This window comes from Anolis carolinensis, chromosome 4 (genome assembly GCF_035594765.1).
Source record: "Anolis carolinensis isolate JA03-04 chromosome 4, rAnoCar3.1.pri, whole genome shotgun sequence".
Lineage (NCBI taxonomy): Eukaryota > Metazoa > Chordata > Lepidosauria > Squamata > Dactyloidae > Anolis > Anolis carolinensis.
Genome location: NC_085844.1, coordinates 156,148,648 through 156,165,077, shown reverse-complemented (window position 1 = coordinate 156,165,077; position 16,430 = coordinate 156,148,648). Strand labels below are relative to the sequence as shown.

General features: G+C 42.2%; 1 protein-coding gene across 2 annotated transcripts in view; it reads right to left on the bottom strand.

Annotated features, from left to right (window-relative positions):
• The window catches only part of syde2 (synapse defective Rho GTPase homolog 2), a 50,210-nt gene extending 34,564 nt beyond the window's left edge, over nucleotides 1-15,646 (bottom strand). The window contains exons 1-2 of one of the 2 annotated variants that reach the window (XM_062978071.1): nucleotides 14,491-15,646; nucleotides 3,704-4,414 (exon numbers count right to left, since the gene is read on the bottom strand). In XM_062978071.1, coding sequence (XP_062834141.1) covers nucleotides 3,704-4,414; nucleotides 14,491-15,334 — 1,555 coding nt within the window. In that variant the 5' untranslated portion in view covers nucleotides 15,335-15,646. The remainder of the gene's footprint in view (nucleotides 1-3,703; nucleotides 4,415-14,490) is intronic. The other variant, XM_003223069.4, reaches the window with a different exon arrangement.
• Between the last annotated feature and the right edge of the window lie 784 nt (nucleotides 15,647-16,430).

The following is a 16,430-nucleotide window of genomic DNA, read 5'->3' as shown; positions in this document are numbered from 1 at the left end:
CTCATATAGCAGACCACATTAAGGTCCCAAACAGATTGCTCCAGCAAAATCAATTAAAAGGACCACTGGACAATTTTCACAGGATGCATGTGAGAAGAAGCCTCAAACAAGAAAGAAAGAATACAATGATGCAGTCAAATCAATAGTTGTAGATAGCATGTATCAAAGACATAATGTTGCCAATCACTTAATGGGAATTTAAACAATATGAGAAATCAGCACTATGATTCAGCCAAAGCAATGTCCCATTTAACAAAAAAATAAAACATTCCACTGTGATTTAGTACATTAGACTGGATCATCCCCAACAGGTTGTTGTTTAACCTCACCTGAAAGCAATGAAAACATGCAGAAACATGATATATGTTGCCCTGAAATTTATTTATTTATTTGTTTACAGTATTTATATTCCGCCCTTTTCACCCCGAAGGGGACTCAGGGCAGATCACATTACACATATAAGGCAAACATTCAATGCCTTGACATAGAACAAAGACAGAAGACAACCGCAGGCTCCGAGCTGGCCTCGAACTCATGACCTCTTGGTCAGAGTGATTGGTCTCAGCTGGCTGCAGCTGGCTGCTCACCAGCTTACGCCACAGCCTGGCCTCAATTGGAATGGAGATGTATATTCAAATACATTACAATATAGTGAAGATTACATTATCCACATTTCAAGCCTTGTGCTCACAAAGTCATCAGACCTATGATTCCCAAATGATACTCCTTCTTAATTTATTGGTACTTTGTATCCACAGCCACAATGTCATTTGGGGCTACAGAAAGTAGTAGAGGTCTAAGGTCATAATAGTCAAATCTGGAAATTAAGTATCTTTACTGAAGTTAATTTCTAACGTGAGAGTAAAAAGCCTAAACCTGTGATTGAATTTTCACCCTGCTAGTAGAGGTCCTCTCATATCAATGATGATAATCATTTAGTACTCCTGTGCATCATTCAGTGGCAACACTGAAAGTCTAAAGCTAATCAATCTGAGAGGCAATCACTATTGTTCTAAGTTAAAATGTCTCATCCTGCAACAAGAATAAATGATTTGTATACTTCAGCTCCATGCCCACTTACATGAGAACAAATCCTACTCAATTCACTAGATTGTCTTTCTGCTTAGATCTCTATGGGATTGCACTGTTATAAAACAATCCCTATGAAACTACTGGCAAATTAGCAGTACAGATAAAAATATATTTTAAAATGCAGTGCTACATAAGACCCAAGGACTGTCTTGTCTAGCATTTGTTAAGACATGACCAAGCTGACACTACAAGAAGACTAGGGTGGGACGTTCACATAACAACACATTTTGGCTCATTTCTTGCAACCAGTATTGAGAGGTAGACTGTCACCGACAATGGGAAGCAATATACAGCCATCATAACCAATAGGCACAGTTCTATCCTTCATGAATTTTTATTCAATTCACTTTTAAAGATGATCATATTGGTGGCCATCATTCAGTCTTGTGAAAGTGAACTCTACAGTTTACAGGCAGTCCCCAAGTTACAAACATTCGACTTACAAACAACTCATAGTTAAGAACGAAGGTGAGACAATAGAAAGTGAGAGAAATCTACCCATAGGAAGGAAAATTCACTCCTGGAAGAGTTATCATGGGGAAAAGGGGTCTCCACTGAAACTTTCTCACCAATTCTTGTTTCCACAACAAGCCACATTTTTCAAAATCCAATTATCACAGGGACAGAAAGTGAGGTGCCTTCCAAAGCTTAAAAATATGTACTTTCATTGGAATTACACTTACAATGTGTTTTAATACTTTCTTACCCTGATGCAACTTTCTTACCCTGATCAACATCTACCGTATGTACCATCACTTCCCCACACACACATCAAGAAACCAGCCAACCTAAAGTAGGGGATTCAGATACACAGATGAATGGTGTCACATTTGCTAATCACTTAACTCATGCAGCTAAGCTCTCCCAGTCCTGAAGATTGTCCTCATACAATGCAATCATATAAATGGCTACATAAACATACGCTTTGCAGAGTTGAACTGTTGTGACTGCGCCTTCGGGGATTATGGTTGATGGTGATGGAATTCGAAGAGGAAGAAAAAACCCTCGTGATGAGGGTTCACTGGAGGAGTTGCGCAGGAAGCGACTTAGAGAGCTATATGGGGGATCTTCTGAGGAAGATTCAGATGGGGAGATGGATGCTGAGGAACAGGTGGTGGCTGGGGAAGCGGGCACTGAATGGGCACAGCCACCGGAGATGTCTGGGGATTTGGGGCTTATGGATACTTCTGAACCTGGGGTTTCTGCAGGAGCTGATCCCAATTGGGATGCTTGGAGAAGGGAGGATGGTTCTTTAAGTGTTCATGGGGCTAAGTGTGGGCAGGATGATTGGGACTCCGACGAATTGCTAGGTACTCCAGATCCACGAGCTCTAGCTGTGTGGAGTTCAGACTCTGAGTAGATTTGGGACACCTGGTGTTTGGGTGTGAGTGTTTGGTCACCCAGGAGGAAGGGGAATAAAATGGGAATGTTTGGCCACTGCACTTTGCATGTGGCAAGGTGTTGCTGAGGGGCCAATGGGATCTCTGTGTTTCCATGAAGACTGGACTTGGACTATGATTTGAATCTGCTGATATCATCTAGCTTGGCTCTCGCTGTGTCTTATCGTGTACCTGTTTTGGATGACTGTACCCTCTTCGGACTTTGGATTGAATTTGACCTGGCTTCTGTCTACGCCCTCTGACTGACGGCTACTCCCGGCTTCTGACTATTGGTTTGTCTTTCGGAATTTCTGCTGCCTCCTGACCTGACCTTGGATTCTTCTGACGACGGCTATTCATCATCCCTTTGAGGCTCTCGGCTTATCTGCACCGTGGAAGCAGCTTTACTGCTTTTCTAGTTTGTTTATTTTCCTGCAATTAACTCTATTTGTTTTCCAAAGCTGAATTGAAGCATTATTTAGTTTTTTATTGAATGCCAGCATGGGAAATTAGCGTGGCTCGTTTTTGAGTTATTATTGTCCAATCTACTCTCGAAACACTGAAAAGTGAAGTGTTTCAAGGATATTTCCTGTGTTTGTTATTTTTTGGCTTATCTTCGGAATAAACTTTGTTTTGTATGATAACTGGCGTCTGACTCTTGACATGAACAGGACTTAGTTCTAAGTGGATACAGCTTGTACATTCATGCGGTAACATCATTTCTTCTATTTCCAATATTTAGGTTAAAGCACCTTTGTTTCTAGAACACAAGCAAGTTCATACATAATAGATAACTGAATGTACTGCTGCTATTTTTAGTAATTTGCATATATTAACATGCAAACTGCATTTGAGGAAAATTTGAACATTTAGGGAAATTACTGTATATACTCATATATAAGTCGACCTCAAGTATAAATCAAGGGCAAGTTTTGGGGTCAAAATAACAATTTTAATATGACCTGTAGATAAGTCAAAGGTCATTCCACATTACTCTACGCAGATAAGGGAATTGTTCCCTTTTTTTAAAGCGTTAAGGTACAGTACCCACACTGAATGTGGTTAAGTGGCCCCATGTATTTTGGGTTGTTATTTTGACAAACATTTCTATAATTATACATTTGTATATAGAGTAAGTACACTAAGAACAAAGCTGGTATCACCTAGACAGGAATGAAAAATGTAATATATATAAATATTGCCAAGATCATGCAGCTACACACTTCTCTTACCTGCGGAAGTACCTTTTAATCCAGAGATATCATCTGTAACAAACCCAGTCAGAATACTGCATGTGGGCTTTGCCTTGTGTACTTGCAAATGTTCCATGGAATGCACACAATCTATTTGATTAACTTCCCTTGGCTGAGTGTTTCCAGTGGAGTCCAAGAATTGTGGAAGGTGTTCATTATGTCTTGCCACTTTAATTAGACAGTTCCCAGAGGGCAGCTTGTAATTAATGGCTTGAGAGTCAGAGCGATCAGCATTTCCACTTTGGAAACAAGGGAAGTCAGGCTCATCATCTTCAGGGATAGGATTATACCATATTTCTCCTTCATCATCTGCATCATTATCTTCGCTGAAATCCAAAGCAGGGTTTTGCAGTGTCAAATGGCTCATCCCATTCTCAGCAACATGTAGAAAATTGGCTGTTCTTTTAGGGCTTTCATGCCCTAGCAGTTTCTTGGGGAAACTCTGAGATATCTTCGGCTCAAGCAAGGGACTTGGACATTTCAATGCACAGTGACTTTCGCCTGACATTTTCTTATGAGTGTTTCCTTTTTCCAAATTAGATACCCTTGGAGAACTTTGGTGTAGCCAGTTCCGCTTCTTGGACACAGTGATGCTTGCAAACCGGGTCCGGCACTCAGTGCCTTCGTTGGCCTTAAAGGTCTTAAGTTCCCTTCTGCTCACAGAAGGTATGTAAACATTTTCAATCAAATCTGTAAAGAGATGAAAAGTTGAATACATTAGTCCAGACTTGAACTATGCATTACTAGAATCTACTTTACACACACGTTAATTTATGTCCTATTTATTTCAAATGGTTTATTCTAAGTATGGTTGTTCTTAAACCTACAGTTGAGATCCTGTCCAGTAGATGGGCAGCATAAATCTTCAGAGATGCAACTATGCTGAAATAATACTGGACCTTACAATTACACAACTAGATAGAGCAACAGGTGAAAATGCCTTGTTTTGTCCCATTGTGCAGTGACAATGACACCTGCATGACCACTTGGAAAATGCAAATATTTCAACAACAGCATTTACACCAACAGTAAATCACCTTACAGTCAATAACTGTAAGGCTTATTAAAGCTGCTTGATAGGCACACAGTTCTAAAGTCAGATAATACAGATTGCATTTTTAAAGGACAGCCCATAAGTGATGTTAATACCTGCAAAAAGTGTTTATGAAGGCTGAACATTCTGTTCTGGATTTTATGAATTAGTCTCCTGTTTTAATATTGTATGTTTTTGGTATGCTTTTTGCTGATTTTAACAATTGTTTTATTGCTTTGATGTTTTACTGGTATAATTGTTTTATAGTCGTTCTATTGATATTGATTGTCTTATCGGGCTAGGCCCCATGTAAGCCGCCCCGAGTCCCTTCGGGGAGATGGGGCGGGGTATAAAAATAAAGTTGTTGTTATTATTATTATTATTATTATTATTATTATTTTAAAAAGACAATATACTGAAACTAGTTATCCAAAGAAATGTTTTAATGCTATATTCAAATCATATTTACAAGTGGAAAAACTGGCCCTCAGATGGCATTGAACTCGCTGGAATTTACTTTCAAGTAAACAGTGAAGGATCAAGCTGCAGATATCTCTTCCCAATACTACTCATGTTTACTCAGAGGCCCAACGGATTGCAGTGGAACATATGCCAAGTGTGCCTAGCCCAATAGCAAGCCTGTTTACTTAGAGGAAAGTTTCACTGAATCCAACAGAGCTTATAAGGAGCTCTGCAGCCTGATTTTCACAGAAGGTCAATTCAGATTGGGTTTGGAAACCACGATCCAAAGGAAAGCAGAGGACATATCAGAATCCCATAAAAACGGAATCAACACTTCATAACTTCAACTTGTGTTTCAAAAACAGAAGGCTCTGTTTACACGGCATCGTTTAGCAGAGTATTTAAGTGGGCTTTTGTGCCACTTCAAGTTTTCAAATAGTTGCCACTGAACATGCAGAGTGAGGAGAATTTTTTGAATGGTGTGTGTTTGTGTGTGTGAAAGAACCTATTAAAAGGACTCAAGCAGCACACTACACATCTGTCTATAAGGCCTAAAAGGCTCTACTGTTTCACACACATATAGAGTAAAGTCTTGATCAGAACAGCACTCAAAAGAGTCAAGAGTTGTTTGATTTTGACTACATACAATATAGGTGTAGCCTGTGCATATTATACAGCAGTGTTTGTGTGTGTGATTAAAAGGCAGACAGTATTTCCACAAATTAATCTTGGATCCCAGGTGGATGTAGCTGATGTGTGTGTGTTTTTGTTTTTTACTGAAGTGATTAACAGGCTGAACTGAAAAAAATGTAAGATGAGCAAATGTTATGATTTGCTAATGTTAACATGTGTGTTTGCTATCAAGTTTGGCATGCAGGCATTTCATGGATATCGTTTTACCACAACATCAGGAGAGACCCCATGGGTTGGGGTGAAAGTAAGAGACTGCATCTTTTGACAGCTAAAATCTCAAATATGACCAGATTCACTGACAGCAGTGAAGTCTTCACATAATTACAAACGATACCATGGCCATGTCTGAACTTGCACCACATTCCAAGTACAGACATTACAATAAGGGAATCTGTCCCCTCTCCAAGATTTCATACTTTACTCACATATCTTAATAAATGTTCATTTATAATACAGTGTAGTTATCATTACCCACCAAGAGACAAGATTCTTGACTATTAAAGCTTTATCCTCCTCTATGCACAACGTATTAAGAATGAAAAAAGCCAGATGTAATTAAAGAATTACAGAATGTGTTTCAGTGTTCTGTCTTAGACAGACCTTGGAAAACTCAGTTTTGGGGTACAACACCCAGAATCCCCCAGCCATAAGTCCCATACCAACCTGGGAATTCTGGAAGATGCACTTTAAAAAAATCCCTCCTTATGCACAAACTTGCCATGCCTAATAAGCTAAAGAAAACTTGGCAAAATTTTAAATGTCTTTCTCACTGGATTAACTCTTCTAATGTAGGCTGAAAGAATGCCATTTAACCTGATGTAGACCATATGTGATTACTCATTTGCACTTTGGATGAGTTGCATACTCTAAGCCCCAAGAAGTCCCATAGTATGTTACTTTAGAGTTCTCATAAATTGGAAATGACTTTAAAAAACACAGCAAATTGGTTATTGTGAGGTGTGTTATGTGTGAAAAAACTGCATGAGAAATTGTATCTAATGCACATTTATTCCAATGTCAGGAATATCTACTAGCTAACCTCTGAATTTTTCAAAGAATGAGCAATAAAAATCAGCCCTAATCTAAAGTCTCAATAAACCATTTTTATTATCTAAGCTTCAGTTTTAAGGTTCTGGACAGAAGATTTGCAGTGTACTAAAGAAATATTCACTAGGAAGTCAGCTGTTTTAATTTCAATTGAGCAATGAAGAGAACTTGGGAAAGGTGTTATTATACTGTCCTTTCCCTTAGATTCATGATCAACAAGAGTTTTTTTATATAATGGAGCATGTGTTCCCTTTTAATTAGTTTAATAAAGGTATTGCCTTAATAGTGATAACAGAATATGCATCCAGCATGTTTAACATTATTATTCCTCCATACCATACTAATAAATACACTGATCTGCCTCATAAATGGTTTCTAATTATATATTTTTAAACAAGCAAACATGTACCTTGCAAAATAAATGGAATTGCTCACTGCATAGTACAGGTATTTTATATTTCATTGTTACTTAACTATAACCCAGAAGCCACTATTCTGTGGGGTGAGAACCATTCTCTGCATATCAACGCATGGTTTGGAAGCCAGTCTATTTCTTTCACTGTGACTGTTCAAGTCTGTACAATTAACAAATTCCTTATGATTATATGTCTTCTAACTTTCATACGCCTGCAAAACAACACACAGAATGCAATATGATTGTACAACCAATACTTAGAATGCTTTTGCTAATTATATTTTTCTGAAGGAGTATTATGCAATAAACGCAGGAGGATTTAGAGCAATGAAACTTTAAACCGGGCATAATCCTGGAACAGGACTTAAAACAAAGCTGGGAGGGGAAAGCCACCCTTGAAGAGCACTTTCCACTGAAGCTATTTTAGTTGCATTGGAAAGTTAAAACATGAAAGAAGCCCTACAAGAAAGTAGCTGATTCTTACAGTTAATAGGGACCACACACTGTTAAGAGGGCAAGAAAAGAAATATTTAAATTCCTACTAACTTAACTATGAAGAGGTGCATAAATTATAAAAAGCATGAGCACCTGGTAATGTATCCTTTTTACATGAACACTAATACTGCAAGAAACTGGAAAAATGCTGCATCTCTGTCTAAGCACCTAGATTTTTCAAGCAAGATCTAAAGAGTATACTGATATTGTAATAATTTTATCAAGTTTGAAAAATCAAGAATTTTGATAGATATCTGTGCTCTGCCCCAGAATAGGCAAACATGGTTGTCTCCTTTGTACCTGGTCATTTTAGCAAGATCCAAAAACATTCACAGCTTCACCTAGTGTTCTCAGTGAAACATCATTATGGGAGCAATCCTAAATACATATATTCAGCTAAACCTGAAATCAGGGGGCATCAGTCACAAGTAAATTTATAGTACAATCCTATACATGTCTGCCTGCTAGCCCCAGTGGTGGTTGCTCAGGTAGCTTTAGTTAAAAATATTTGATAAACATCACTATGCTTACACATTAGTGTAGAACTAACAGTTAAGAGCAGCTTCTCAAAAATCTTCCTACAGCAAACAGATGTTCCCTCCTACGTTTTAGAAAATTGTGACCAAAGAGGTTAACAAAACTTTCATTCCTTGGAAAGTAGATTCTGAACACATGATTCATTTTCAAAAATACTTGTAAATGTATAAACTAGACTCACAACTATGTCTATAATTAAAAAAAAAAAACAGCAGGAGAACAAAAGCAAGTTGATGATGCCAAAGCATCACAACAATCCTGTAGGTTTAGCAGAATTATTCTAGCCAAATGTTGCTTGAGAAAATGAAAAGCACTAAGATGCAATGACAAAAAGCATGTTAAAAGTTTACCAGTATCTTTTTAATTGTGTGATAATAAGCATGTTAATTTGAAGCCCCAGTGAACATACTTTAAAGCCAACATGAATAGGGTTTCATAATATGGATGGCTCTGGCAGAATCTGTGACACTGCTAAGCTTTTCAAAACTACTGGATTCACTTTCCTTTCTGAATGGTCACAAACTACTTGAACTGCTCTCCTTATAATCTCTAAGTACTAGTGTTCCTGAACACTGTGGAAGGCATCTGAGGATTGATACAGAATTTCCACATCTTGCTCCATCCATCCAGTGTGACGACAACTGGAAACCTGTCTGCACAATCCAGCCAAAGTAATGCCCCACGGTTTGCAGTGCACAGATACACACATGCTGAAATATCCATAAAAGTGTTTACCTTAGGCTGACTTCTGCTCCTTAAGTCCTGCTAAGCTAAAGGCAGTAGTTATAATGTCAAGCAGGAACTGTCACTAGATCAAGACTTGTTTATTTTTGAGGGTGAGCCCTGAATTTATTGACTACTAACTTCATACTATCTTGTCTGGGGAACTACACAATTAAGATATTTATTGTGCTCTAAGTGAGACCCTGTTAGGTGCAAGGGTTAAAGTATGAGACTGAGACCTGGGAATCCAGATTTTCCCAAATCAACACCATACCATGAAACTCTTTGAACTATTCTCTCTGCATTTGTACTATCCAGGATTGTTCTGAGGATGAACTGGAGAGAAGGAAAGTCATATGCTGCCTTGTGCTTACTGGAAAAACTGCAAAATGGAAAAAGAACTAGAATTCAGTAAACACTACCATTAGCCAAGTTAGGTGTAACAAGCTATATGTTCTGTTGAAGCTGCACAATTTCTGAGATAAGCTTACTGCATACTGTAGACTTTCTCAGTAAAAGAGCTATTTTGACAGGAAACAAGATACAATACAAATATTCTTTATCCCGCTTTCTTTTGTAGTCAGGTTTGTACCTTCTCATTTCTGCAAATAAACACAGTACTTTTTGCAGAAATTTTGGGCTTCAAAGAGGAACACATACGGGGACTTGGGAACTAGGTGATTTACTTCACATGTGGGTACTTGAATAAGTGATTTATTAACTCAATTTAGTAGTGCATAGATGATTAATATATAAAGGAAAGTATTTTCTGGAAGTGCCTATGCTGATCAGGCAACCTTTCTTAGAATTTCTCATGCTTTAGGGTACACAAAAAGAAGAACTGGTGCTTGACCAGGTACTTGAGTTTTATTATTCCCCTCCCCACATATACTGTATTTTCTTTTGCCACTAGAGCTGGTGTTTTCATGGACATTTCCAGTTTTTCAAAGCTATATAAACTTAGTTATAAAATATAAATTTCCACACTGATCTTAATAGAAACATGATTTGAACATCAATATACTAGACACACTTGATATTTGTTGGGGGTCTGGCTCAAGGACCACTGTGGATACCAAAATCTGTAGATGCTCAAGTCCCATTATATACAACAGCAAAGGAAAATATTGTCCCTTACATAAAATAGCAAAATGGAAGTTTGGCTTTCGAATTTGTAAAAAAACATTAAAGTCATGGATACTTGAATCTGTGGACTTGGAGGGCCAACTTTAGTTCAAAAGAGATATAAATTGGAGAGAAAATGGTTCAGAACAAAGCACAGTACCTTGTGCTATATGAGCTTGATCCATCTACTTGCAAGCACACCCACTGGCTTAAGTGAGGCATATTATAACAAAGTAAAGTCCCAAGGATTGAAATGGGTTTGTTCTGAGACTACTGTATATTTGCAGTATAGGGGGTGCTGCTATGCTTCCCTCCATTACTTGTTTCTTCCCTCCATTATCTGGGAAAGAGTGAGAAGTGCAAGGGGTATCACTGAAATCTATGGGACACAAATTACTTTGCGCCATGGGGAAGGAATTTTATTGCCCATTGTAACTAAACTATGAATATCCTTAGTAACACGGTAAAGTCTTCCTCTATACAAGCATGAGCATAATACTCTTCTCCCTCCTATGAATTTGGCATCACACTTGCAAATGAGAATTTGGCATGGAAAATCTGTAAAGTCTCTCCTTTCTTATTTTCTTGCTTTCACATGCCTTTACGTTAAATTTACATAACCCATGGATACAATCATCTATGGATTGGGTTTTTTTAATTCCAAAAGGCAAACATTGATTTTGCCATTATATATATATATGTCCATGTGTGCGTGTGTGTAACACCACTGTAATGTCAGTGTGTGCAAAGGAACTCCAGCATCCACAGACTTTGGTATATGCAAAGAATTTGGAAGCAAACCCAAGGAGAAAGCAAAGGAACCACCTCACTGACTGTATATACAGGCAGTACAACATCTGGTTTACAAACAACTAGTAATTAAAAATGAGGGTAATGAAGGGAAATTCATTCCTGAAACTGTTGTCATGGAGAAAAGGTGTCTCCACTGAAGCTTTTTTTACAAATCTATGTTTCCACAACAAATCAAAATTTTCAAAATCCAGTTATCACAGGGATGGAAAGTGAAGTGAAATCTTGTGACAGCGAAACAAATTCCTAAAGGATGCTAACCCTTCCTTATGCTATCCAAAGATAGCTAGATAGATATTTCTGGCTGGAGTTCCACTTCAAAAAAGTATCTATTCAACTTAAGAACAAACCTACAGAACCTATCTGGTTTGTAACTTGGGGACTGCCTCTAATGCTAACATTTAATTAGCTGTAGGCATCATTGGGTGCACTGACACTATAGAATGCAGCTTGACACCACTTCAACCACCAAGGCTTAATGCTATGGAATTGTTGGAGTGGGTAGAGAGGCTCCAGCACTCTTTGGCTAACAACCTTGTAAAACTGCAACTCCCATGATTTTGTAATATTGAACATGCCAGTCAAAGTAGTGGCAAACTGCATTACTTCTACAGTGTAGATCACACATGAGCAACCTTTGGACCTCCAGGTGTTTTGGACTTCAACTCCCTGAATTCTCACTCAGCTTACCGGCTGTTAGGAATTGTGGGAGTTGAAGTCCAAAACACTGGAGGACTAAAGTTTGCCCATGCCTGGTGTAGATGTATCTACTGTCACAAATAGCTACCCTGACTCTGAACGTGGGGCTAGCTAGCTACTCCTTCCACACAAACCAAAGAGTTCAGCCACAGAAGAATAGGAATGCATCTACACTGCAGAATACACCTCTTTCACCACCACGGCTCAATGCTGTGCAATTATGGGAGTTAAAAAACTATATAACAAAATTAGGGAAAAAAATTATGTTCCTGGTTTGAAAGTGTCATTCCCTGTTTAATTGCGCAGCACTTACTTTAAAAGCAATTGCTATACTCCAGAAACCTCATTTTTGTAGCAGCTGCAAACTATGTTGAACTGGTTATTCGTTGAAAAACTATGGCAAAATGTGCTGCAGGATTCCCCACAAAAACAAAGTTTTTTTCATTTTGACAAACTTTTTTCCATGTTTTTATGATGGAACCAATTAGGAAATGACAATTATATCCCAGGAACAAAAACTGTGTTAGAGAGTGTTGTGAGAGTTTCAGTTTGGCGAGGCACCAGCATTATTGAGCAGAGAAGGCTAAAGACCTTGCAAAATGACAATCCCATAGAATTGAGCCATGACACTCAAAGTGATATCACTATGTAACAAAATCTGGAAAAAAATCTGTTTCTGGTTTGAAAATGTTATTTCCCATTTAACTGTGCAGCACTTACTTTTAAAGAAGTCGTTATAACTCCAGAAACTTCATTTTTGTAGCGGCTGCAAACTGTTGAATTGGTCAAGACTGGACGAGATAGTCATTGGACAGAAAAGGCTAAAGACCTTGTGCAAGGATAATCCCATAGGATTGAGCCATGACAGTTGAAAAGTGATAATACCACAGCGTGGTTGCACTCATTGTGGTGGTGTCACTCTGGAAGTGAGTGACACACCAAATAGCCCACCCAAAGAGGAGGAATACATTCCAACAGAGTGAAAAGTGAGGGTGACTTTTCCAGGTCCCTTCCAGACAGTCCCTATATCCCAGGGTCTGATCCCAGGTTTCCTGCTTTAGACTGGATTATATGAGTCCCCACTGCCAGGTAATCTGGGATATACAGAAAACCTGGGATAAAGCACTCGTATTCCTCAGGGATTGGGGCAACCAATATGATCTTATCTAACACAGGCATGGGCAAACTTTGGCCCTCCAGGTGTTTTGGACTTCAATTCCTAACAGCCTCAGGCTCAGCTGAGGGGGGAAAGGAAGGGGCCTGAGGCTGTTAGGAATTGTGGGAGTTGAAGTCTAAAACACCTGGAGGGCCATAGTTTGCCCATGCCTGATCTAACATGTCTGAGAATTTAGACCAATCTGTCTTTCTGAAGTTGAATCTTCATTTAAATCAGACTTCCTGAGGCCTTATAGTTGGCAACATTTGGCATACTATCGGCTGATGCTGTGTGTTTGGTATTGGTGGTCCCACTGATTTGGTGCATTGCTGCACAATGCTCACTCACAAACAGAAGGTCTGGGTTACATCCTTGGTGTCATCTCCCACTGTTATAGGATGGCGGGAGCTTACTATCATGAATGATAGTTTGTGTAATTCAGCCCAGGAGAGGACAGCCTCTCCATTTTTATTCTCCTGAGCATAGCCCCATATGTGACTATGGCTGTGAAAGTCAGCAATTACTACCTCCCAATGGAGCCTATTAAAGTTCTCAGGAGAGGAGGAACAGAACTCTTCATTTGGGGGCAGTGGTGCAGTGGGTTAAACCCTTGTGCCGGCAAGACTGATGAATTGAAGGTTGGGTTGTCGACCTGAAGATTGCTGGTTCGAATCCAATCCGAGGAGAGCATGGAAGAGCTCCCTCTATCAGCTCCATGTGGGGACATGAGAGAAGCCTCCTACAAGGATGGTAAAAACATCGGGGCATCCCCTGGCAACGTCCCTGCAGACAGCCAATTTTCTCACACCAGAAGCGACTTGCAGTTTTTCAAGTCGATCCTGAAATGGGAAAAAAATTGGGGGGCATGCACATAGAGGTAACTGTGATGTCACTAAGCTCTACTGTTATAACCTCTATATTGTTTTCTTCAGTGTTATGGGCAGTGCTTACTTGGAGGCCTGGTTTTACAAAAACAGTGCTTCCATACTGCGCATTCCAGGAACTTTTTGTCCTATCTGTTGTTTATACCTGTATGTTTCTTGGACACACAGCATGGTCACATTTCTTATCTCGGCACAGTTCAGAATGCCTCCGCGCAGCACTGTAACTCATCCAGGCGTCCCTTGGGGCAACGTCTTTGTAGAGGACCGATTCTCTTGCAGCAGAAGCGACTAGCAGCATGCAACCAAACCTGGGATCAGATCCTGGGATATAGGGCCTTTCTGGGAGGGCCCCCAGAATCATAATCATATAGAATCATAGAATAGTAGAGTTGGAAGCGACCTCATGGTCCATCTAGTCCAAACCCCTGCCAAGAAGCAGAAAATCGCATTCAAAGCACCCCCAACGCAGACGTCAAGCGTTGGCGGGGCTGAGGAGCTGCAAGGAGGCTTTACCTTGCTTTTGGAACATGGCCATACAGCCTGGAAAACTCACAGCAACCCATGAATACCTTCGACAACACATTAATGTGGGATATACAGAAGACCTGGGATCCAATCCTGGGTTATAGGGCCTGTCTGGAAGACGCCAAGCGTTGGCTGGGTCGGGGAGCTGCCAGGAGGCCTTACCTGTCAGGAAGATCCTTTGGTCTGACGGGGGAGGCGGGGGAGGGCAGGGCGAGGAGGGGGTCTCCCCGGACGCCCCTCCCCCTCCGCGCCCTTTGATGGCCAGCGAAAGCAGGCGCCCTTTGTACATCCACTTCTGCAGCTTCCGCACCGTCAGCGCGGGCGGCTTGAAGGAGGCGGTTGGTGTTGGTGTCGGCGGGAGGCTCTTCTCCGTGGGCTCCTGGCAGGGCAGCGGCACAGGCGGCTGGCGCTTCGGGTCCCTTTCCCGCCTCCTCGGGGCCGAAAGTGCCTCCTCTTCCTCCTCCTGCTCCTCCGCCAGGGCTGCTCCTTCGCTGCGGCTCCTCCTCAGGGACGCCTTGGCTTGGGCGCCGGGGAGGCTGTCGAGGCTCTTGCTGCGCCTCTTCCGAAGAGGAGGAGGGGGACGGAGCGGGGGAGGACGGAGAGGAGGCGCGGAGCATCCCTGGGGCAGGCCGTGCATGGCGTGGAGCAGCAGCGCGTAGGCCTCCTGCAGCTGGAGGCGCAGCCTCCCCGCGCTCTCCTCGAGGGCAGGCTTCCCGCCTTGGACGCCGTCGGAGGAAGGAAGGAGCAAGTTGTCGTAGTAGTCCTCCTCCTCCTCCTTCTCTTTCTCCTCTTCGGGGAGCCTCGACGACGACGGAGGAGGAGGAAGAGGAGGAAGCCGCGGCGCTTCTCCTCCTTCCGCGCTGTTTCTCGGCCCCGTCGCAGCCGTCTCCTTCCCCAAGCCGTTGCCTTGGTGTTGGTGACGCCTCTGAGGGGCTTTGGCGTCCCCTCCGCGGGCTTCCCTCCGGCCCCGCAGCTTGGAAAGCGTGCGGCGCAGGGGGTCAGCCATGCCGCCTGCCTTCAGGGCGCCTGCCTCGTTGCCGTCGTCGTCGAGGGGAAGGGCGCTGTGAGGGAAGAGTGCCTCTCGCCGCCCATAGTCTCACTCGGAGGGGCTCTCTTGCTTCTGCTGCTGCTGCCTCGGCTGCCCTTCGCGCATATTTGGCATAGCTGAGCGGGGTGAGAGGGCGGCTGCCACTGCGCATGCGCTGCCGACAGCAGCTGGGAGCCCCTTTGCAGCCTCCACACCTCCTCCTCCTCCTCTTCGCCCCGAGGAGAGCAACAGGCTGCGAGACACACTCACACGGAGGAGGAGGAGGAGGAGGAGGAGGAGGAGGTGTTCCCGCAGTCGCAGGGAGGTTAACCCTTTCCGGCCCCTCCCAAGGCATTGGCGCCCAACCTCCCGCCCGCGCCAGCCAGGTGTGCGGGACTTCAACTCCCAGAGTTCCTCGCAGTTCGCCAAGCTGGCCGGGGCTCTTGGGAGTTGGAGTCGCTAACACCTGGGAATCCACTGCTCACCTGCACTGGGACAAGGCTGCCTTCCGAGTTGGCCGCTCCTATTTATTTATAGTCTTCCTTTCCCCAATAATGCGGCTAACACAGGCATGGGCAAACACCGCCCCCCCCACCCTGGCCAGGTGTTTTGTACTTCAACTCCCACAATTCCTAGCAGCCTACCGGTTGGGTTCCTGTCAGTTTTCTGGGCTGTATGGCCATGTCCAAGAAGCATTCTCTCCTGACGCTTCGCCCACATCTATGGCAGGCATGCTCAAAGGTTGTGAGGTTTGTTGGAAACTAGGCAAGTGGGATGTCCAGGGTGGGGAAAAGAACTCTTGTCTGATTGAGGCAAGTGTGAATGTTGCAGTTGGCCACCTTGATTAGCACTGAATAGCTTTGCAGCTTCAAAGCCTGGTTGCTTCCTGCTTGGGATACACACATGAATAGATATCTAAATAAAAACTACCATCACCCAAGTAAAAAAAGAAGCCCTTGCAGGCCAAGGGAAAAGAATCTGCAACCCCAACAAGGGGAATTGAAACACCTAAACCGGGCTCTACAGGCCAATAGATACTCCACATCAGAAGGGCTGCAAGGCCAAGAACAAGCCG